The 24637-nt window shown below is 40.8% G+C and overlaps 1 protein-coding gene and 1 non-coding gene across 6 annotated transcripts in view; one reads left to right on the top strand and one right to left on the bottom strand.

The window, feature by feature from the left end:
- Positions 1-2519: 2519 nt before the first annotated feature.
- The window catches only part of atg5 (ATG5 autophagy related 5 homolog (S. cerevisiae)), a 33901-nt gene continuing 11783 nt past the window's right edge, over positions 2520-24637 (bottom strand). The window contains exons 2-9 of one of the 5 annotated variants that reach the window (XM_028426462.1): positions 24541-24584; positions 24153-24334; positions 23258-23385; positions 22361-22439; positions 21944-22106; positions 20419-20513; positions 13577-13694; positions 2520-4096 (exon numbers count right to left, since the gene is read on the bottom strand). In XM_028426462.1, the coding sequence (XP_028282263.1) occupies positions 3960-4096; positions 13577-13694; positions 20419-20513; positions 21944-22106; positions 22361-22439; positions 23258-23385; positions 24153-24260 (828 nt within the window). In that variant the 5' untranslated portion in view covers positions 24261-24334; positions 24541-24584 and the 3' untranslated portion in view covers positions 2520-3959. Of the gene's footprint in view, positions 4097-5482; positions 5856-13576; positions 13695-20418; positions 20514-21943; positions 22107-22360; positions 22440-23257; positions 23386-24152; positions 24335-24540; positions 24585-24637 lie in introns of those variants that run through there. The other 4 variants (XM_028426461.1, XM_028426460.1, XM_028426463.1 and 1 more) reach the window with 4 other exon arrangements.
- Positions 9581-9653, top strand: trnar-ucg (transfer RNA arginine (anticodon UCG)). Its single transcript has one exon. It is a non-coding gene; the product is annotated as a tRNA-Arg (tRNA).

Raw genomic sequence — 24637 nt, 5'->3', positions numbered from 1 at the left:
ATCTGGATGTCAGTCTTTGAGACCAACATTTTGTTTGACATATATATATATATATGTATGTCAAATGTCATATGCCCAAAGTACCCGGATGTCGCATTATTCTGGCTGTGTCTCATTTCAGGGTCTGCATCCTTCGGAGTGCGCATTTTAAGGCCGCTTACGTCACAAAGCTGCGCGAAGGCTGTCCCAATTCGCCAAAAGTCGAAGGGTCCTTCAAATGCGTCCTCCAAATGCGTCCTCCTTTTGCCTGAATTTGGAGGACGCATCGCTACCATCCTTCGTGGCCTTAAATATCCCACAATGCTTTGCGGACCTACTTTTTGTCCAATAGTACGATGACGGACCAAGCGAGCGGCAGGGGCAGCGGCACCGGCAGGAGTGCCGAATTCACATTTAAATGTAAGTACAGAGCAGTAGTTCGAGAGTTTTAAAATGCTAGTAGTGACAGTGGCATTAAAAAAATGAGTTTTATATTTACAAACATGACGTCCTGTTGATACGAGGCGCTGTAAACTAAACGTTTTGATTGAATGTTTCTGGACTGTTTACTATAGTATAAAGTATAGTTCACGTGAGGAGCAATATTATCGTTATTATATCAAACGGTCATTCTGCCTGTTGTCATTTTGTTGAAGGAGGAGCAGAGAGAAACAGAAGAAAACTGACAATTGATAACGGAGGAGATGAGGCTGGAGAGGGAGGGAGAGGAGAGAGAGGGAGAGAGAGAGAGAGAGAGAGAGAGAGCAGAGAAAGAGCGGACAGACCTCAGCTCATTGAGAGGATGGTGGACAGCAGTGATTTTATGTTCTGTGTTATTTAAATGTTACTTATTAAATTGTATATTAAATCGTTCTTGTCTCTGTGTTCTTAAACTCTTCTCACCTTGTTACATTATGTGTTTCATCACCTATTTATAATTGAAGTAAACTTTTGAACAACTTCTCAGTGACCACAGTAAATCATTTATTGTGTGTGTGTTGTGTTATGTACAATATTTACAAAGACACAGAACATTTCTAACTATTTACCAGTGGGCATTATGAAAATGTACAGTTTATTATTTATAAAGATCAGCAGAAAATACTATTCACAAAGAACATATATATAAATGTTTGGCTGAGCAGGAGTCCTTGGTGCTGCTGGACTGGATGATGCCACGGTGAAGACCTTGGAGTCCTCTGGCTGTGAGTGGGACATCATCTGGGGGAGGGGGGTGTCTGTCTCCTCTGTCCACCACATCGTCCATCAGGGTTTGCAGAGCTGACGATCGGCGGCTGCCATGTTACTAAAGATGTTTTTAAAAAGGGCAAAAATAAAAATAATAACTTCAACAGAGCGGCTTCCAAAGCAGCTTAAAATATGAAAAGCTATAAAATATGTATCCTCACCCTCCAAAGGTGATGATGGTCAGTACACCTCCTCCAGGACAGACAGCTGGTCCTGCAGGGAGCCCCACTCTCCTCCACCCAGCAGTAATTCTCTGGTGTAGTGACAGACCTGATGCTTAATGACACATTAAAGCAGTGGTTTCAGGGTTATTTGCAGGGTTCTTACACATTTAGCTATTTATTTAAAGTATTAAAATTACAGACCCTGTATCAAGTCTTACGATTGAATCAAATATAAATTACATTTAATCATATTTGTCTATCTACTGGTTATATATCTAGCGTTTGCTCAGTAACCGGTATATTAATTATGATCAATAATATGGTTAAACAGCAGCTTACCGTCACCTCCCCACTGCGCTCTCCCAGCCTGAAGAAAATGAGCCGTCACCGGTTTTGCTGCCGCTGGAGCCGCCTCTCCTCTTCCTCCAACAACAAATAAATATATTAAAATATTCCAAATGTCTAAATCCACACTGTTGTCCCGTTTGTTGTGTAGTCCGTGTTGTGTCGCTGTCGCTGCTTTTGTTTTTCCCGGGGCAAAATTTATGACGTCGCGCCACAATCAGGAAGTGCTTTGAAGGCCAGACCGTCCCATTTACCAACGGTGGAGGATCCTCCGGAGGATCCTCAGGAGGACGCGGCCTCCTGAGACCGCGTAGGCTGCGTCCTCCGAAGGATGCAGACCCTGAAATGAGACACAGCCGTAGTATGCACGCCAGCTTACTTTTCAGGCTATTCTTACCCACAATCCTCTGCACACATTACATGACTGAGCTGTCAAGTAAACACATGAAACAGCATTATAAAGCAACCACATCAGAGCTCAGAATTTTTTTATGTGAGCAAGAGGGCCAAAGTTCAAGCTACCATCTTGTGATGCTGTAGTGCGTCTCCATTGTGGCATGCATGCATACTTTTGGAACAGTATGCCACTAGGTCAGCCACTAAGTGTGTTTGCTGGCACTGTATGTCCAGCATTAGTAACGTCTGATGAGGTTTTTTTGTGCCATATTGACACAGGAAGGCAACAAACACACACAATTAAAATTTATATACTCATTATATATGCTCTAAAGCTGCAACATTTACCACTGCTTTGTCCATAAAATATCAGAATACATGGATTGATTAATTTCTTTAATATAACTTTATTTTAGTGAACAGATGTAACAAAAAAAAAATGCTTACATGCGAGGCAGGCTTTTAAAAAAATAAGTCTCAACATGAAGCGACGCACATTACTCTTGGTATTTTTCAATTCCCCCTATTATGCTGTCAGGTCTCGTCTGCTACTGCAAACTAAAACATGATGAACAAAGTATACGCGGAACATGTCAGACAACCTGCTAACCGTGCCTGCCGCCTCATTATCCAAGATGAGTTCTTTAAATAAAACAAAACCAGATGCTCATTTTAAGTTTGGCAACAGACAAAGAAACTTGGGCCAAGTATGATTTAAAAAAAAAAACACAGTAACTCACCTAGAGTGTTGTAGTTATGGAGAGAAATCAACACCTGCTATTGAAAACATGTGCCCCCCCCCCACCTCTATAAGCTCTGAACAATGCTACAGCCTTATAAATAGCTGGATGACTCTAATGTTACCTTGTGAAAATCCTGCATCTCCATCTGTTTGTGCAGAAGGTGTAAAAAAAATAAGTTAAAAACAGACAGGCTCCCTTTCAGCTAAGTCAACAGCATTTTATTTAACTTTATCCTTTTGGTTTTCATAATGGCAGACTCCATTAGCTGAGGATAATTTTATATTATGTCAATGGCAACAAAAAACACTGAAGTTGTTAAAGCTGGAAAGTTAAGGAAATAAAGGAATTAAACTGTTTTCAAGTTAAAGCTACAATTTAATGCTAACCCAGGAAGAGTACCACACACAAATGAAGCTCAACAGCAGTGTCCATTGCTCAGTCCAAACCAGCTCCTCGGTGTGCTGGTGTCAGTGAATGGAAATACGAGTCACTTCTGCAATAGTTTGTCCTCCTTTCATCCAAGCTCACTTCAATAGTAGTAAGGATAGTATATGGATATTTCTTGTCCACATGTTTTTAAAAATGACAGTAAAGATGATGATGATGCACGAGTATATTAAACTAAGGCAACTTCAGCAGGACTGGAAACTCCCCGGCTGTCTACAGGACAGTCTGACTAGACGGGGACAAAGATGGACGCAAAGATGGAAAAAATAAAAGAATATGTTAACCTCCTTTTCTCCAGCGGAGATGTTTGTTCAGAGAGGAAGAGGAGGAGGACGAGGAGGAGTTAGAAATATTCCGCTTTATGTCATCCATGTGTTGATCCAAGATGTTTTCTGAGGGGGCGGCGGGGGGACGGGAAGGAGTAGTAGTAGTAGTAGGATAGAAATATAAATAAAGAAGATGGAAAAGGAGGTTGGTTAAATATCTCCTTCGCATCCATCTTTATCATCTGATCTCCTTAGTTTCCACCGTAATGCGCTACCATGTCTGGGATTACCCCGCTGGCTGGTGGGTTAGGCAGCTGGCCGGTGCAGTGTCAGCGAGGTGACAGCGAGTGAGAGGGGGGGGGTGCTTGACCTCAGTCAGTGGGGGTTGGGATGACGCAGATGTGCAGGAAGTTGTCGGGGTGGCTGAGGTGTTCGCTGAGCCACTGCAGGGGGGTCTCCAGCAACGGTTCGATGCCGTGGATCACAACCTGGTAGCGCTTCTGCTCACCTGGACACAGAGAGACAGAGAGAGAGAGACAGAGAGAGAGAGAGAGACAGAGAGAGAGACAGAGAGAGACAGACAGAGAGAGAGAGAGACAGAGAGAGAGAGACAGAGAGAGAGAGACAGAGAGAGAGAGAGAGACAGAGAGAGAGAGAGACAGAGAGAGAGAGACAGAGACAGAGAGAGAGAGACAGAGAGAGAGAGAGAGACAGAGAGAGAGAGAGACAGAGAGAGAGAGACAGAGACAGAGCGAGAGAGAGACAGAGAGAGAGAGACAGAGACAGAGAGAGAGAGAGAGAGACAGAGACAGAGAGACAGAGAGAGAGAGAGAGACAGAGAGAGAGAGAGAGACAGAGAGAGAGAGAGACAGAGATAATAGACAGTTGGTTAATTAGCAGCATCCATGACATCATATTTTTTCTGAAGGGCCTAACGGTGGGACAAGGAGTGAAATGAGAGTGAAAGAATGAAAAATAAGGAATGAGGGAGGAAGGAAAAGAAGATGAAGAATAAAAAGACAGAAGAAAACAAAAAGACAAAGGGAGCAATGGCAGAAAGGAAAGAGGAAATAACATGGTAGGTAGAGGTGAAACAGACCACATCAGACAGTACAGTGATACCACTGGTGCGGTGGGTGAGACAGAGCGAGAGAGAGAGAGAGAGAGAGAGAGAGAGAGAGAGAGAGAGTGCGAGCTAATGTCTGTATGAAGGAGAAAGGAGTGACAGTTTTTGTGTTCGTGACAGGATTCAATTTTTAAACTTTCACTCTGACAGTGTGTGTGTGTGTGTGTGTGTGTGTGTGTGTGTGTGTGTGTGTGTGAGAGAGAGAGAGAAAGTATACATCTTTAGCTTCCGTGTCCTCCTGCAACAAGGACGACACCCATCAGTGAAAGGCCATGACCGAAAAATCGTCCGTTACGAGCAACGACTTTCTCAACTTTCATCAGTTTGTAACGGCCAACGAGTAATTTGCAGAAAAGCTTTTTAATGATTTATACACCGAAGAGGCCGGAAACTTTGAGGCTTCTTAACTGTACCATATCCACACATGATGATCTTACTGATGACAACGGTTAGATGGCCTCCTCCACAGAAATAAAAATAAAAAAACAATGTAACTAAAAAGATGAAGGATTTGCTGATGTGTTACAAATAAAATATCAAAAACATTTACGACAAACAATAAATGAAATAAAGTCATTATAAATATGTGAAATAGAGTCATTTATTTTGTATGTGCATTAATATTAACAGTATATCTCAAGCCTCAAAATATGTTTAAATGCCAAAAAATGAACACAACTTTAAACAGTTTCAAGACAATTTAATCTAAATTCTACACTGATTCTTTTAAAGAATCATATTTGCACTGAACAGGCAAGAAAGGGAGAGATGTGTTAACATAATGCAATTTTTTTAATGCTTAACATAAAAAAGGGAATAAAAACTGCTGCTGCAGCAGTCTTCAGTTTGGTTCAGCTTAGAGGCAGAAAAACATCTGTAACTGTTACTAATGGTTTGCAAAGTCACAAACACGTAATATCTATATGTGCGTGAGAGAAAAGAGACAGTGACGGGCCTTTTCCCGTCTATCGCTACTGACCACACACACTCACACACACACTCACACAGAAAGTGTATAAGTTGTCCTCATTCATCCGCTGGGTACGTGACATTTTGGTTCCACGTAATATCAGGAGGACGGTTGAAGCTGAGTGGTAACTGATGGTCTGAGAAGCGGCTCCACCCTACACCTGCTGACTAGCTGGTAAACAGAAATGTGTATGAGGTTAATGCCAGGAAAGCAGTGCAATGTTCTCAACAAACTGTTGCCCTCCAAAAACTGCACATGTGCACATTTAGGCCTGAGGTTAAGGCTGCATCTGCTGGTGGCAGGAAAAAAAGAAGTATTACTAATTTGAATTCTAATTTTCTAGGTTAGGTTAGATTTCACAATAAATCAAAATGTGATGCATGGATGTCTCTTCAACTGACAGATAACTGAAGACTGTAGAGATATCAGCACATAAGCAGAGGGAAATGACAGAGTTCTGCATACAATTAAAATGTTTGGTTGCTTTTTAGTAGCACTGCACGATTCTAAGGTCATGAGATAAAAGTTGAATTTATCGTAATTGATGTGCTTTTAAATTAATATGCAAGCACCCATGTGAGGCAAATGTCAGTAAACCAGCTTGTAGTCTAGAGAGGCTGTATGAGGTGATGCACTGCTACTGCTTGAAACACCTCAGATAGAGAAGCCCAATGCCAGCTGCTACACTTTGCAGAGGAAATGCTGTAGCTGGAACAATACAGAGAATCATCGGTTCTAGACAGACTGGAAGAAATATTAGGAAAAAAAATAATAGGACAATAAAAATTAAGCAAAAAAAAAAAATATATATATATTTTTTTTTTACTTAATTTACTAAAAGACATGAGCTAAGAACTACTTGGTATATTTAGAAGCCATAATTCATTTCAATGATTTGTTTGAAAGTTTAATTTACGTATGATAAAAAAAATACTAAAAACACTTTATTTTATTTTTTATGTTAAAAAATAATAATAATTATTATTATTATTGTTTTCCTGACTTCTAGCTGCTTTAAACAATTACATTAATTTGTTTATTATTATTATTATTATTATCATCTCTACAAGTTATGTTATTGATTCTCTTTCTTGGTTTTGCTCATTTTGGATACAAATTGAGCACAAATTATAAATAATTTAAATAAGAGTGGAACAAGAGAAAAAAAATGTAGGATTCAGTTAGAAAGTGACTGAAAGTAAATTATTAATATACAGAAAGTAAAAGGTGTGAATTTGATTATATGACAGCAATAATGAGAAGACACTTTCTCTGGTTCACACACACACACACACACACACACACACACGCACACACACACACACACGCACACACACACACACACACACACACACACACACCAGTGTCGTGTTTCTTACCTATCTCTAACCTTTGCCTGGCAAACAGTGGCAGATATGGGCGGAGTAGGCGTATCGTCTCACAATGAGAAATGGGGGGATTTCACAGTGTCACACCCCCAATACACTCACCCACACACACACACACAGCACATAATCAAACACATATTACCGTAGATCATCACACCAGATCACTCAGACACATGTTTGCACTCTCATGCTCAAACCCACAGAAAATTGATTCAGTAATAACGAGACGTGAGAAAAATGTAGAAAAAAAAAAGACACTGAATTTACCGGTAAGGTCACTCCCTGGTTGTGAACACTGCACGGTTTGTTAACATTTTTTAAGCCTCATCGGGATGCAATAAACACATTGTTATCGTCTGCGACATCAGAACAGCTGAGACTCCTCAGGCCACAAAAAAACTGGATAGAGAAAAACTTTTTCCCCACAGAAATAAGGCAGATGGCACTTCTCGGTTATCGGAGAAGTATATAGAGCGTCCCTTATCATTTCCAGTAAAGCATGAACTTTGACATTTAACAATGCGTCTACCTTCAATCAAAACATTTGGTTGGGTGGTATGTCTGTGATTGACTTAATTCTTACATTTGGAGTTGATTTAAATTCTAGCACCTGGCATACAAGAATTTGTGTAGATATTTCCGCATAATTGGACACACTCAGTTCTTTTCTATTCAAAAGTACTCAAAAAAAAAAAACAAAGGCTGAGCTTGTACCCCAAACAGTTGTGTTTTCTAATGTCCCTAGCAGGATGAATTAAACTTTGGTATTCTTTGTTGGCCAGTTGGTGGGTACCAAACATCTGTGCAAAGTACTCATGCATTGCAAGAAGTCTAACACAGGAAAAGAGCTTAGCAGTCTGATGATGCTGTGAGGGGGTATTTCCTGTTAAGGTTTTTTTTCTGTTGCTTCTAATTGACATGTGTTTTGGCATATTAAATGAACATGGTGTGACTAAACCTCTAGGGCTGGTTCCACAGAAAAAAAACCCAAAACCGTTTTTGCCTGCACTTGGATTAAACTGGAGTTACTGTAGACCAACATGGTGACACAGCCTCCCGCTAAAAAGGCTCCACAAAAACCTCAGTGATGTCATGGACGGTTTGTGCATATCTACTTCTGAGTATGACATGAGTGGCATGTAAAATGCAATTACGTAACTAGGTAGCTAAAAATATACACTTACATATGAGTGAGCTTGAGGCTTGAGTTTTACATTCTGAAAGACAATAATCTCTCCATAATCCATAATAACTCCAAAACATAGTGAAGAAACACAAATCCTCCACTCTGAATAACCTGTGAGCCAAGAGCCTGGCAGTGGCACAAAGCCTTACAGTAAAAGGGTGCAGAGATTGATTGGCCCTCAGGCTTTTTAAAAGGTACAGGTAGAACAACCATATAAGGATGTGTTGTGCAAAAGGAAACAATGTTGAGGAATATCATACAGGAATTGAGATGTTGAGGGGTGCTTTCCGAATTTGACTAATGCAAAGTCCTGTGAATCATTAAAGCATTGCAGCAATGACCATTAATGGCAGGAAAAGCAGCTTCTGGTGCCAGCAAACAAATGTGTTTGCACGCAATGAGGCATTGATATCTGATAGGCACCATTTGTAATTCCATTTTAAGGTTTGCAAGGATCAAATGACTGCAAAGAGATATTGTATAAAGCCATAAACAAACATTTAATTACATTGTAGCGTTGAAATGTTTGAAAAATATCCACATTTTACCGCACTGCTGACTCCTCAACTTCTGCTTGACATATATTCACTGTGGTTATTAATATTATGATATTATAACATTATATTATATTATTAATGGTTAGTATACACAGAAAAAGTAGCAGCAACTGTATAAAAGTGGACTAATTTGTTGCTCGCACACAGACACGCACACACCCTGTGGTTGAGTGGTGTGCAACTGCCGGCCAAGAAGACATGTTTTGCCAGTCGAGCGCAGCCAAACACTATTTAGAAAGACCACAACGCTGCACTCTCCTCACTGCAAAAACTGCCTGACTTCATGACAGGCAGCCGCTTGGACTGACTGTGTGACCAAATGAACTGGTGGACCAAAACGACCGCTAGATGACTGGACCGACACAGATTATTTCGTTGTGTGTGGGATAAAGGTTTTTTTTTTTTTTTGGTGTGTGTATTTTAGCAACGTTCTTTGGAAAGACGTAGTATATATCCTGTACTCTTGACACTGAATCACCACAAATTGTATGGAAACACATGGTAGCATGGTGTCAATGACCAAAAGTGAATGGATGCCACATGCAACTGTAGCTTACTGGTAGGGAGTATTTAGTGGTAAAAGTGGGAAATCTTATAACAGCTCTAAACTTCTATCCCTTGACTAATTGTTGCAGTCTGAGTATTTAGATCATCACTTTGTGCATTTGAATAAGAACCTCCCAAAAAATGGAGGCCAGCAAACACACTTTGGAAACTGGGAGTCCTCAAACTTCCATCCATATATGAACTGCACATGCATCACAGGACCGCGTGGCCTAATGGATAAGGCGTCTGACTTCGGATCAGAAGATTGAGGGTTCGAGTCCCTTCGTGGTCGATTCTTTATTAATTTCCCCACGTGGATTAATAAAGTTAATCTTAATTTTAATCTAGTACTTGTTATATATATATACAAGCATGGGCACTACAAATTCCATAGGCAGATGTATACAGTTAAAATACTTTCAAGTCCCCTTGGATGAAGTGTTCCACACATGTGCTGTAGGCGTCTAGTGGGTCAGCGATTCTGCTCTGACAACTCCTAATATCCGGGTGTAGCACCAGTGTTGAAGTTGATGTGGATGCTACAGACTCTCTGGCTTTACTACAAGATACAAATACTATTAATGATCTAAAAGAACGAAACTGCCTCCCCGTACCTTCACAATATATCCTATTCGAACTTTAAACAAAATGCCTTTTTGATATTCTACTGTCCAGTCATCTCAGTACACATTGTATTACTCTTTCATGTCTCGTGCATATAAAACTGAGTATTTTGTATTCTTTTTGATATGTATGATACTTGGTTTCAGTACCATTTTCTACAAGACCTTGACCTTTACCAGATTACCAGGTTTTACCAGCACTTGCATGAGAACTTTAAATAATAAAAAAAGAAAACAATAGCTTATCATTAGTTTCTTGTTTCAAAATACATTTTCCCCCTCAGCTCCACCTAAACATCCACAGAGTATGCAGCATTTTAATAGTTAATTTATAAGTATAGAATCAGAAAAAAAAAGATGGCAGGTGACCACATTGTAATCAGTCATCGTCGAGGCTTTCGAGCCTTTCTGATTTCCCGTCTGGTGCACATCTCACACACCCACGCACATGAACCATAACCCACTATCTGCTGTATCAAAACAGCCACTGAAACCTACACCCCCTCCCCCTCCCTCTCCCCCTCCCGCTCCCTCTCCCCCCTCCCCCCTCCAGCTTGTGAAGTAAGTAAGCTGTTTGATAAACACAAGCTGTACTGGCCTGATGCAACCTGTATTGGGGAAGCCAATAGTACCAATAGTGAGTAAGCTGTTCCACAGATGTGACTGAAATGGGGTGGAGCGTAGGTGGATGATGGAGTGGTAGAGGTGGTGGTAGGGTGTCACTCACAGATGGGGAGAGAGAGGGGAGTCAGGGCGGGCCGCTGATGGTTGGGGTGGGGGGTTTCCTCTGATTATTCACAGACAATAATCGATGCTGGGGTTTTTTTTTTTATAATTGGCCTCACCTCCGATAAAGGTTGAAGAGAAAACAAAGAAGCTTTGCTTACAAGAATTGTCTCGCAATGAACCCATGTCATGTGTGGGCAGCATCACACTTCAGGCTCTGATCTCTGCAATACACTTTAGACAGATTCCAGCCAAAATCTTGCTGAGTAACACACCTGGTTGGAAAAAAAAGCTAAGTAGATGAGACAGCTTCAAGAGCGTCATTGTTGACCACTGCTTACAGGAACATGTTGTTTGGGTTTGTTTCCCGCAGCGTGGGGGGGAATGATAGCCTCGCAGCAACACAGAATTTTTGACCATTGCTCGACAATGATTTGGGAATCCCCTTCTTTTTTCCCCCCATAATTTAAGCCACCCTCCACTTGTTTGCCATGACTGGTTTCTGGGCCTCAGAGGGGTCAGCACCAATCCTCTCTCAGACATAACAGAGGGGGAGTTTGTTTGAAAAACCCTTGTTATTTGATGTCTGAAAGATCACAGAGAAGTGAAACACCCCAGATTTGTTATATGCTAAGGTCTATGCAAAAAAAAAGGTTCTCTGAACTCTGTACAATACTACCAGCAGCACTCCGCCCCCCTTTCCTTAAAAAGAATACCAACGCCACCCCGCCACAGTCCCTGAACACACATCCCAGTCTGTCTAATCCAAACACACCGCCATAATCCCTGCCTATCACCCAGCTCATCTACCAGCCGAGGAAGAGGTGGAAACCAAACAAACGACAAGAGACAAAAGGGCCACTTTCACCTTGATCCACCAGGCAGGCTGGCAGACTCCACTAAGAGAGGAGGAGAGCAAAGAAAAGCGGAGATTTAACGTCAAAGACATGAAAGACGTCCACAGCAGACAGGGAAGATGCTGAAGACTACACCTGAGACAAAGATCAAAGAGGAAAAGGGAGACTCAGATCAGGGAAACTACTGAGACAAAACGAAATGAGAGAAGAGGAAGCGAGAGGATATCACCGCCTTTGCCTAACAGTCACGCCAAGTGTTGCCAAAACATTAAATTTAGCAATCAATAAAATGAAAATAAAACAATTTTATAAGACTGGGGCTGAAGTGGATAAGTATCCACTATGCCATGCATTACAAGGAAAAACAATCCAATGAAAGAACCAAGCAGCTGTTACTATTCAGAGATGAAGTGAAGTGATGCAGTGATGGCTGGATTTCATGCAGCCTGAAGCCAAACTCAACAATGTGCTTGGCACATCTCAGATGTTTCAACTGAAAGCTAGGCAACCACAAACATGTTGAACAAGGGGTACTTTCTGACATGTCTGGTTCAGCGGAAGTTCTGACCATTCGTGTTTGTTTTATCAACAGAGATGTAAATTCTCATCAATTTATTGGCAACCATTGAGGGACGTTAATTACATTAGATTATAAAGAGCACAACAGAAGAAGAAAAACTGCATCTTAGTTTGGCTGGCTGACTCAAGTCCACAACTGGACCTATTATCAGAACTTAACCATTTATTGTTGGAATATTGTTTTACTCTGTACCTTTAGTGGTATTTTCCTGTGCTGTTTTTTTCCTGGCCACCACTTCTTTTCATAAATAAATGTGCCAATAGGCCAATTTCATTCTGTATATTACTGTATCACTGCTGTCAAGTAAATGTACCAATTCAGTGCAAAACTTCTTCTATGAAAGTGAATGTGACTTGTAAACATATAAGAGGAGGATGTAGACAGAATGAGAGTGACAGACGGGTAGGCAGGCAGACGGGGGAGGTGGGAGGGGGTGTTAATTCTGTCTTCTCTGTGCAGGTGAGTTTCCTGCGGGTCCTCTGTCCTAACACACTATTGTCTCCTTATCTACTTCCTCTCTCCTCCTCTGCAGACACTGCCTGTTTAGACTGCTGCTCACCCTCTTTCTCTCTCCTGCTCCTCTCATCTCTTCTTTCATTATCACCACACCTCCGCCGCAGCTGCAACTTAACTGTATGCCACAAGTGCACCCAGCTTAAGCCTGCTGTCAAAATGTACTTTGAAATGCCACGTCAGCTCTCTCCATATGAGTGTTGCCATTTATCTATTATTACGCTAATTCTTGTGCATTCTGCTGAAACTGACGATGTTATTATGCATATTTTAAGATTTTACTACTTGTGTTTCACTTTGTGTGCACATGCATACTGTGCTTTTTGCACAGTAGTAGTTCTGCAAATAAAATATAAACTATAGAATAAGCCCTAGTTATTATTGTATTGAGGTTTCAGTGGTGTTAAACATATTTCAAATCAGACTTTAAAACAGAAGCAATGCAGCAACACAGCATTTAAATATGAAGTTGATGTTGATGGATGTGATTTTAAGTGAAAATAAGTTTAAATGTTTAGACCGCAACTCTCTGCACCTCGTCCTGTTGCTATCATTCTCCTCGCCTCTGAGTGCCTCCTCAGTCTATCTATCTGCTCTTCATCTCCTCACCTCCTCCCACATATTTGTTGACGTTTTCTGGCAACCGCCTCTGTTTTCCCTCATCTAGTCCCCCCCCCCCCCATATTATCAGACATGGATCTCAGACATGCCTCGTACGGCAGTGTAAATAAAATAAAACGGAAGGAAAATGTGCTTTTTTTCTTTTTTCACCTCTGGAACACAACATGGCCCATATTTGATAAGAAAAACTAAGATAAAGAACATGGCCAAAACTTTAGCATTAGCTGCTTGTGCTGTTTGGCGTGGCGTACCTCAAGAAAAATCAGTGACTTTGTGCATGTGTGTGTGGACTTACCATCATTTGTTATAGCAGTTGGGTACATTTCCTTAAGCAGGTCACCGAGTGTGAGTGTGTTGCCTTCCGGTGATACAGGGCGAAACAGTTTCTGGATGAACGGCCTGTCGCTCATCGTCTGTAATTAAAAATATGACAATCTGAGTAGACAAACTTCACTACACTTATACTTACTTATAACTATTCACTACAACCCATTAGCATCTAACTTTAGTCTACTGTGAAAAATCTGCAATCTGCATTCACTCCGATGCCAAACAACATGCCCACATCGTTTATTCGTCATTGATTGAGAATATAGTCACTGGTCAGTGCTGCTTTTTTCTGGGAATGTCGGTGCACGATCTCATTCATTCAGGTCATGTTACGTCCAAGAGTTTAAATTAAGGCAACTGGACTCGTGAATTTCTTAACATAAAGCAATTCCACATGCTATGAGTATAGAAGCATTTTTTCAAGTGATGCATTCACAGCTTTGAATGTGACACACCAGGAAAGCCGAAAGATACGACTCCTTTACTGGGAATTAAAAAGGGTCAATGAGCAAGAATCGAATATCCTGTAAATGTGATACTTTCCTGTAACATAAAGGGGAATTTGGAGGTGATGAACAAAGTTCGCAGGGTTAAGATTGCGGCAAGAATTGCTACGCACGTAAATTCTGTGAATGAACAGTGTGTGGAGCCAAGAGGAGCCGCTTTCATGTGTCCGACTGCTAAGAATGTGATGTTTAGCAATCTGCAACATTTTGACAGATGTTACAAGTGACGCTTGTAACAACATGTTTTACTGATCAGAAATTGTCTGGAAGTCATTTACTGCTAGTTAAGAATTCACTTGGCAGGAGTTAGCTAATCTGGAGGTCAGGTGTTCTTTTGTGAAATTGCTGCTTCTTTTCTGCAGATGTCATAATTGATCATTTTGATAACACAAACACAGTATAACAGTACAAAAACTGAAAAAGAGAGAGAAATTAAGGCGCATTCCTTTTCCCATACTGTATGTGATTTTTCTGAAGTCAGACACATGTTGTAACGATGATGTGGCTCTGACCTGTGACCTCATACTTATCATCATCGTGATCTAGGAACTGAAGCTTATCCTACTGCCAACCACAATGCAAGTGGCTCTGGGTAGGAGCAACCGCTAAATGCCTAAAATGTAAGCTGAGTAAGTCAGGATGGGACGGCTAAACAAACGGGACATGTGCAACAAATATCCTCATGACTGATCTGAGACTCAGATGCAACACTACATGAGTGGGATTCGTGGGAAACATGGTGGGAATTTACTGTAAACCATGTCCCGGGGCTGGTAATGGACTTTGACTCGAAAGGTTATGGATAGAAGCGGCTGTAGGATGGACAACAATATCAATAATACTGCATCAAAATGTATACAAACATGTTTAAGACAAACAAACCTAAACCTTTTTTACAGAAAAAACACACACAGAAAAACACACTAACATAATGACTTGCTGGATTAGGTCTGATTCTAGCATGTCAACAGCGCAGTTCTTTGTAAACGTCAGTCTCGCTATCACTTCAGTTAAAAATTCAGAGGTTCTCGTCACTGACTGACCCATGTTCTCAGGGCACAAAAAAGGTGCTGGGAGCTGGACAGCATCCAGGAAATAGCAACAAGTAGTGACTTATGTAAGCTTTTTTTAACACTATACAACTTTACTAAAATTTGGTGTATCTTTGTTTTTAAAATGAAATCTTTAAAGAAAAGAAACACTACCTGACTAGGACATACATTTGAATAAGACAACCATTGCTGAGAAATTAGGTGTTGTGCCTTGTACCTACTCAGCATTATGGGATAATGGAAGGATTGTGTTAGAAATCGTGGCGCAGTAAGATACCCAACCTGAGGTGTGAGTCTGACACACTATAGGGCCTAATCATGGAACTGTGAAAAGGAAACCGGTGAGGACAAGGATCAAGTAACCGAGTGGTAACTACACACCGCCAGAGCCAGGCGCGAACCAGCAAGAGGAAGGTGGCTATGGAGGTGCGAAGCCTGTCATCAGGTTACACAGAAAAACTGAGTCACTGACAGGAAGCACGGCCTTTCGTGTGGGATCATCGCAGCGGGCCAGAGCAGAGAGAGTGCGCTAAGTGACAGCTACTTCATTGCATTTTTAAATAGGCGACCATGAATTATTGAGCCGGTCTGCGTACAAAGTAGGAGCTATTGATCCCTAGGGAGAGAAGCTTGATACTGTTTGGATGAAGACACTTTCTTTTCAGCTGGCTTGACACCTTAGCTGGCAAAGCAGCACATGGTGACACAAAGAGAGCGAGGTGTCATTAGGACTCAGGTGAAAAGAGATGGGCCGCTCTCGCTGAGTGAAAAGAGCAGCGGAACTCAAGACGTCGCCTAATTGATGGAGGGGATTCAATCCACCTAATTGAAGGTAAAACAATGGAAGGGTGGGTAAAGCACTGTCAATCCGTATGCGTTTCCGCAAATTGAGAGGCCTTTGAGAGAAAGCATTTCCACTGAACGCTGACACCATCCATTGGTAAATTAAAATTCCAGCCTCAATTTTGGCAGCTATCTTCTCTCAACTTGAAATGCACACCAAGAAACTTCACCAAGGGCCATTGAATTGAACCATAAATTATTAAGTGTATGTGCACGCTAGCTTGATCTGGTGTCCCTCGCCATTTAGAGATCTCCATATTTCAGCGAGGATCAGAATTTGCCAGGGCCATGGGTCGGCAGATTTATGTGCACCTGTTCTGCTGAACTTGACAGACAGAACAATCTTCAGTACAAAGATTACTGCAGCAGCAGTTTACTGTGATCAAACAACCAATGAGCATGACACTGCAGTACTACTGTTTTCATAACCAAAGCAATGTTTCTATGACATTCTTCATCGGTATATTCTGTGGTTGAGGTGAGGGTATTATATGAGAGCATTGAGTAAAATGCTGCTTTTTATTTTTTATACCATTGTAACCACAAACCACTCTTGAACTCTGTGTTTGTCTAAAAATATATCCAATGACACAAGAAAATAATGTGAAAAATGATCGCGCAACCCAAGAAACTAAAAAAGGATCAATGGCTAATATACATAATCATACAGGAGGTAAATATATAATACGGTTATGGTTAATCTGTGCTAATGAAATGAACACAGCTGCATTTGCTTTACTTTCTGTGTCTTATATGACATAAGAGGTAAAGATGGGAATTTTACACGGAAAGTTTCACTTTAAAAAAGAAGAAGGGCTGCACCATGCCTCTGATGTGGCTCTGCAACCTACTCCTGGAAGCCACAATTCAGCTAGACAGGCTTGTTTTGCATCCTGCTCACGGTTACATGCATGTGTGTTTACATCTGCTCGGTTTTTCTGTTAAAGATAAAAAATATATATTGTCATGGGTTTTAATGTTTTGATATAGCAGATATTTTTGCCTACTACCAACAATATCCAATTTCCATAGACAGTCCTTCTAGTGTGTTCTACTGGAACCTGTTACTGTAAAAGCAGTACACCCCCCCCCCCCCCCCCCAACAAAACAAGCATATCACCTGTTGCCTTTGGCATGATTACACACAACTGTTTCCAGCATTCCCATGTTTTGTAATTGTCTGTGTAGTCACCACCTCCCGCTCCTCTCAGTCAAGCATTACAAGATATCTGGAAGGCAATAAAACCTGCATTCCTTGAAACGGGCACCACAGCACTACAGCAGAGATGGCTGGGGGTGGACTGCCTGCTCATACATCGAGTGCTTGTGAGTAAACACTGAGTCACGGTGCGGGAGCTATACCTGTTTGGAAGAATAGTTATTTTCACTTTCTGCGCAGTGGGGCAGGGTTCAGAGTGGCGTAACTGCTGGAGCAGGAAGATGCACAAACAAGTGAACGCAACACTTGATGTATAATAAAAGTAGATATTATGTTAGGAGGGCAGATTAAATGATAAAAATAATAACTGAAAGCAGACACAGACAGATGTGTTGTCCATGCCTGTGAGGTGTCTCCATGAGGAGACCAGGCCAGACGGAAATGAGCCCTCTGTTATTTGGACTGAATGTTGTCATTAATTCTGTCTGCATCAAACACAGCACATGTTATTTACACTAAAGACCACAATCTGGCTTTGAAGGACTGTGTGTGTGTGTGTGTGTAAGATGGGGCGAGGGCAGGGGGCGTCTTTCCTCCTGTCTCCTGTTAAGTCACCCACAATGACTTCTAAGTGCCAAACAGCTTTGTTCTCGTCACTGTCGGCACCTTTTGCCTCCATCTACTTTCCTTTCTTTTTATCTGAGCGCCTTTCCTTGGTATTGCCGTGTCATGTTTGGTCTTGCCACAAGAAATCTTGCAAAACACTGAATGGGACGACAACAGCTCTGAATTGTCATGTTTGAATAATAAATAATTTTTGCTGTTTTTCTGCGAGATAGACAAGATAAGTCCACTTCAATCAATCCTGGACCAAACTTATCAGCAGCATCAAAGCAAATACTGAGATATGATTTTGAATTGAGACAATTATACACGTGCTGAGCAAAGAAAATAACAGCAAAGGTAAAATGGTTTCCAATAACACTATTTACACACACCTTTCCTGTGTAGTGAGGGATTATTACTGACATTTACAGTGTGCTCACCTTTGGTTCAGTTCCAAAGAAAATACAATATCCTCCCCTAAGGCGACACAGCTACAAAACAAGACACAGCTAAATCAAGCTAACACTCAAAACAACCTGTTGAACGTAGTAGAGACTTCTTTTTTTGTTTTTAAAGTTCTCTCCAGACTTTCCAGGCCTCCTCTGGTTGTAAATATTTAGGAGTTTGTAAGATTAAAACCACACCATCTCCACAACAATCCAGACTTTTCAGGAATGCTGCTTATGTTCTCCAGAGTATTTGGAAATCACACATTGAGGTTGTAACAAGCTTTGATGCTGCAATTGTCTTAAAACCAACTAGGCTCATAAATGACCATGGAAACTTTCAATTCAGCCATGAAAAACGCCCAAAAACACTGGAACGGCCTGGGTTTCTTCTCCTCACCGCCAGCACTAACATGGTTTTTACAACTGCAACAAGTGCATGTCTGCGCGGGCGGTTTGTGTTGGCTGAACTGCGTGTTTCAGTCCACCACTTTAAAGCGTTATGTTTTATTACTGAAAACAAGAATGCTTTTGTCAGTGTGAAATGAATTATTTATGTGTCGAAAGATGTGAAAGTAAAAACAAAAGATTTGGATTTTATGCAAAACAGTCGGTGCTGACAGTGATTGACAGCTGTTCCTCCACCCTTGTTGTTGTGCAAAATGTAAATGCAGCCATATGTGGAGCCCGGCAGGTCTAATTAAAACTTAACACGCTTGATAATAAATCACCAAGATGGGAAATTACCAGCAGCCACAGCAGATACGGTGACGGAAAAATATGCTTGGTAGGAAAGTTCTCTATCATTGTACCATTACAGTGAAATCTGCTCTCAACATCTATTAATGTGTCTTGTTCCATTAAGATGACACTTGACACAGTCATTTAAAAAAAAAAGATCTTTTTTTCTGCATTGTTTGCTGCTTCATTTTCTTCACATTATTTTTCCTAACTTGTCTTGACAGGCCCAAAGGTTTTAATTTGTTCGCAGGACTCGGTGACAGTGAAGGGGCCTTTTCTGTTTGCTGTGACTGGAGATCAAGGCTAAATGCACTTACACTCAGCCTTTAGACTCAAAGCAGACTGTCAACAAGTTGTGTTACAGAAAACCAGATGTTTTCCAACTCTTCATTTGCTTGACTGGCTCAGATGATACTCTTTTATTTCTTTGTGCCTAAGCTTCCCTTCATAATGCCATATTTTGCTGAAAATCACTCATAAAGTGTAATTCTTGCACTGTTGGAAATCTTCTCCACACTTTTCCAGCACAACAGCTCCAACACTTGACTCAAAGCGCTTTTCCCGCTGGTGTCTGGCTCACGTCGGGCTAATGCTTTCCAGCCGCTTATTCATCCCTGCTTTCTTTTTTGTCCTCCAAAAGGGACTTTTTACCTGAGTCAGGATAAAGCTGCAGCGGCTTTGTTGGAAACACCCGACCTGAAGCTGCTGTCTGTCTGTCTGATCCCGCAGTGAACCCTGTGGCTCGCCCCCTGTCTACGCTTGGGTCAATGGAATACCATGCAAACATCATGAGTATCAAATGTACAGGAACAAATGAATAACTTCCAGAAATCACCCAGGCAAATCCCTTCATGTCTTGCACAGACTTTGGCTTTCTTTAGTTGGGAGATTATATAATCAGACACCACCGGGACAAGAAAGCACTTGTGCTGCAGTGAATTTACGAGCAGTGTTTGAGAAAATGTGTGAATTACTGGCATCAAAAAACAGTTTAGCTTTTATTATGTATATTAATTAAAAACATGCAGTCTCAGACGCTTACTCATATTGTGTAAAGCGGGTATTATTGCAGGCATGAATGCACTGGAGGTTTGTTTTTCCAAGATTATATACCGAGATAAAAACAATAATATTATTGTTACAACATATGTCAAGAAGGCACAAAGACTCTGCAGGTAAACAATATGAAAGGCTGACAGGATTTCACTTGTGCCAGCCAAAAAGATTTATCCTTCCCTAAATCTTAAGCTGAGTACGAATAAATCTCTTTCTTTACTTTTTATCAGCCAATTATAGACAGGACTGTCCGACAATGTAAATGGTTGTGCTGCTGATTTTTGTACGGCCCTCTGGCACCACCTTCAGGACAAATTTGAGTACAAGTGCAAATCTATACCAGTATTAGTCTGAATACAGCTGTGGAAAGGGAAAAGCAGTGGCTGTGTGTGTCTCACCTGGTATATCCTGAAGGGAATGTATCTGAAGCCTCCTTCCTCTGTGGGATATTCCATCAGCTTCCTGTTCATCGCCCAGAACTGGTCGAACTTATCTGTTAGGACAAAAACAGATCAATATCTGTCAAATTTAGATTTTATTCACTTGCATTTAAGCAGGAAAATACAATTACTTCTTTTGTGTGAAGACACACCTGAGGAGATGCGGGAAATTGGACGATCTTTCACTATCAAAAACACAAATGACTCCACACAGTATGTGCTGGTTTCACATGCTAAGTCTCCCTTCATTTCTTTGTTTCACATGAACCTTCTGTTTGTTTCTCTACTGGATGAAAGTTTGAGGGGTCTCTGTTTCTGGTCTCTTTTGGATGTGAAAGTTTAGGTTTCATCTCTCACTTTCATGTGTAACGCCATCCTCCATGCTTTTAGATTCACTAAAAAATCTTGTCCCTTCTCTGTTTAATGTCATTTCAGAAGAATACAGAGGAGAGATAAGCAACTGAAGAAGTGCTGGTTGGTTACAAGTGCTTCAGTTTTTTGGCGATTGTCCATATGCACAAGGCTAAGCAGTAAGCAAAGATATTTCAAATTATTTTCTATGTTTTGCATATTGTCTTGCTGATTCAACTCTGCTGTAAATCCTGAGGGTACTTGACAAATTGCAGCTTATATTGGTAAAAAGACAAATTAACCAAACATAACACACGTTTAATGCAATTACGATCTATGGGAAAAATGTTGTAAGCTAAAAATAACCAACTTTAAATAAAGTGGGGGCACTACAATTATAGATCAAAACGGAGTGACAGTTGGTACACACCGGCCTAAAGGGTACTACATCACTCAAGTGTTTATGGTTGCCTTGTTTGATCAACTTGACCTGCAATAATCCTTGAAATGTCTCTGGTTTTGCTTTACGACGACAAGCACAGGTTTCACACAGATCCCTCACTTAGGAACGGATCACGTCCCATCCATCCCACATCACAAGCTTGCAACGCCCCTGCTTTCACCTACACAAAACACCACAATCACAACCAGTAGCCAAATAGGAAATTAACCTGTCTGGACAGAAGGGGTGGAAACGGAACAGGGAAGCTGGTGGGTGTTTGGGTGGGAGAAGTTTGGAAATTGTGGCTTCAAAGACTGCTATCAGAGCAACGAAAGATTTGCACGTGTGTGAGTGTGTGTTCTTCTGTTAATCTATTTGGATACGTTCTTTATAGAAGAAATTCAATAATGTCTGGAAGTGGTGTGTCTTTTCACAGACACACCACTTCCAGACATTATTGGATTTCTTCTATAATTATAAAAACATGGCTGCGTCTTGGTCACATTTTCCCACGTGTTTTGCTGATATGTGTGAATGTGTGTGTGTAGGTGGATGAGTTGTAGGGAGACAACATGTGTGCATCTCAGTGTTAATGAGTGAATATGTGACTGCATGATAAGTGTGTCACTTCCCCCAACAGCTGCCAGAGGCCTTTCTTCTTTAAAGTGTGAGCATGTGTGTGTGCCTCACCGTTCTGCAGGCCCATCCACAGCTGTTTGTGGTCTTTCTTCTGCATGTCATTGACAACTTGGCTCTTGTGCTTCAAGGCATCAGCCTCCTTGATGCTGGACATGAAGTGAGCCTCTATTATAGAGTTGGATGGGCAGTGCAGCAGGTCCTGATCTGGGAAGCTCTGACACACATTCACATAGTAAACAATTTATTTAAAGCTACAGTTCTGTTGAAGAAGACACTGCACTTAGAGAATAATTTACATAAATTCACAAATCTAAGAGTCATCCTATTATTATCTCTAATTTTGCCCAGGTCTTGGCAAGAAATATGTATTTTAGCAACTAAACTAGTAGTAAATGTGCAACAAAATCAAAAAAATGCAACATGAAGTTGCAGCACTGGTTAAAGTTTTAAACACGGATGGTCTCTTACTTTAAAGTGCACGGTGATGTTCCAAGGTAAGACTGTATTAGAGGCATGGAGGTCAAACAGAACCCCAATTGGATAGTGCCTGTATCAAGACCATGAAAACAGAAAAGTTAGCTGGAAAAAGTTACCGTGGTTGCATTGCTCTCATTTCAACACTCTGGGAAACACATATTCTCCAGAGCAGAAGGTTACTCCCTCCATCTTAAGGTTCTGTTGTGAGGTCTGAAATAATAACAACAATTTACTACATTTCTACTCCATTTATAACTAACTAACTAACTAACTAACAAACATACGTTTACAGTGTAAAAAGAAAACCTGCACACCAATAGACATGATGATAAAGACTTACATTGATGTGGTTTGTTAGTTTGCTGCTTCTGTCATTATTATCATTGTTATGTCATGCTCTTTACTATGTAAAGGTTTATACAGTAGTATGTTCTTTAGATACAACTCAGGGATTTAAATGCTAGATATTTATTATATATTTCTATTTCATATTTCAATTATCTTTTCTTCTATGTGTCTGTAACAAACAAGAATTTCCCCTCGGGGATAAATAAAGTCATTTCTGATTCTGATTCTCTGTAAACTTTCTGTATTGCAAGAGTGACACCTTGTGGTGGAACTTTGTGCCTGCATTCCATTAAGTGGATCTTCTTCTGATCAAACATAAATAAAAAGAATAGCATTGGTAACCATTGTAGCTATGTAGTAGCTATGGTTTCTCTGCTGGCTGTAATATTGGCCTAAATTCACGGCTCTTACTGTGATGTGCTGTGGACGACTGACATTCTACATTAGCAAGGGGAAAAAAAGAGTAATAGTCTTATATATAAATGAAAGTCATTACTATTAAGAGAGATTTAATATGTTCATCTAAATATATTTACTCACCATTTGAGTGGTGTTCCTTCATACTCGAACCACATCTCCTCCACGTCTTCTGACCTCATCACTTTGAGGAAGTGTTTTTTCACCTTGTCTGTAACCAGAGTCAGGTAGCTCACCCTGGGCAGCAGCAGCTGTCAAAGTGACCAGGACAGAACAAGAGTCACATTTTTACAACAGCACAGTCTGTGCTACACTGGGACTGTGGACAAAATTCAAAGTGTCCACAGGCATTTTGAAACAAATATATATGATATAGATAGTATGTGGTTTGTGTATCTATTTTGCAGAGCTGTGAAAACAACTAAGCCTAAAAACGGTGAAACCTCATGTTAGGAAACATAGTCGCCATCTTTTTCTTCAGCTGTGGAAGCTTGGTGAAAAATGGTTGCCACATTATTAATAAATATGTGACTAAACTGTAATCCTACTGTAATCGTGTGGTGCATGTCAGCTATGAGTCATAGCCATTTGGAATTACATGCATACTGCTGCATACCCTCTATAAATACATTAATGTCTTTGGAATTCACCTTTTTCATTACCAGGTCTAAAGTTGTAAGAACAATTTGGGATTTGCTTTACATGCAGGACTATAAAGTAACAAACTTTGCCTGATAAGTTCATTTGTTTTCAGGAGAAAAAGTCTGACGAAATGTACATGGCTGTGCTAAATGAATGTGCAAGGCTAACAGTACTGCTAGATGTAATAATCAGCTGAAGCAAAGATGGATGCTGATGGATGTGTTTACCTTAGATGTGCTTAAATGTATGCATTAAACTGAAACTGATGTCAAGCATGGAATGAACCTCTTAGCACTGCCATAGCAGCCAAAAACGAAAGTTAGTCCGTCTCGCCATGTGGCCATGATAGATCAGAGGGTACTGGAACAGTACTTACATAGTATGGCTCAGCCTCCCTCTCAGTAACCTCATCCTGGTTCAAAGTGAAGCAGGTGGGTATCCGGCCGAACCAAACGTCTCTTAGTACATCCTTGTCATCTGCCATGTTGCTGCTTCTCCCACTGGCACATAAAGAATAAACTACCCAAACACAGGTGTCCAAACGCAAAAGACTTCCTGCTGTCAGCAACAGAGCACAACAGGAAAGCAAAAATGAACAAAACTTTCAACATCACAAGCCCAAAAACTCAACAAAGTCAGCAGTGTGACATAGGCTAGCACCTCCCACACTCAATAATACATCTTTAGATAAGTCAAAAATATATTCAGTTAAGTGCCAGTCGTGTTATTACTAAGTTATGGTGCCGTACGAGGCGGAGACACACCTGCAAGGTTTCCAGACTTACTCTTCTTCTGTCAAACTACGCAGCTGTAATGCAGAAACTGACGTTAGCTTGAAGGCTATACAAGCTAACTTAGCTT

Source organism: Parambassis ranga, chromosome 16 (assembly GCF_900634625.1).
Source record: "Parambassis ranga chromosome 16, fParRan2.1, whole genome shotgun sequence".
Classification (NCBI taxonomy): domain Eukaryota; kingdom Metazoa; phylum Chordata; class Actinopteri; family Ambassidae; genus Parambassis; species Parambassis ranga.
Note: the sequence above shows the minus strand (reverse complement) of the source record. Positions and strands in the feature narration are given on the sequence as shown.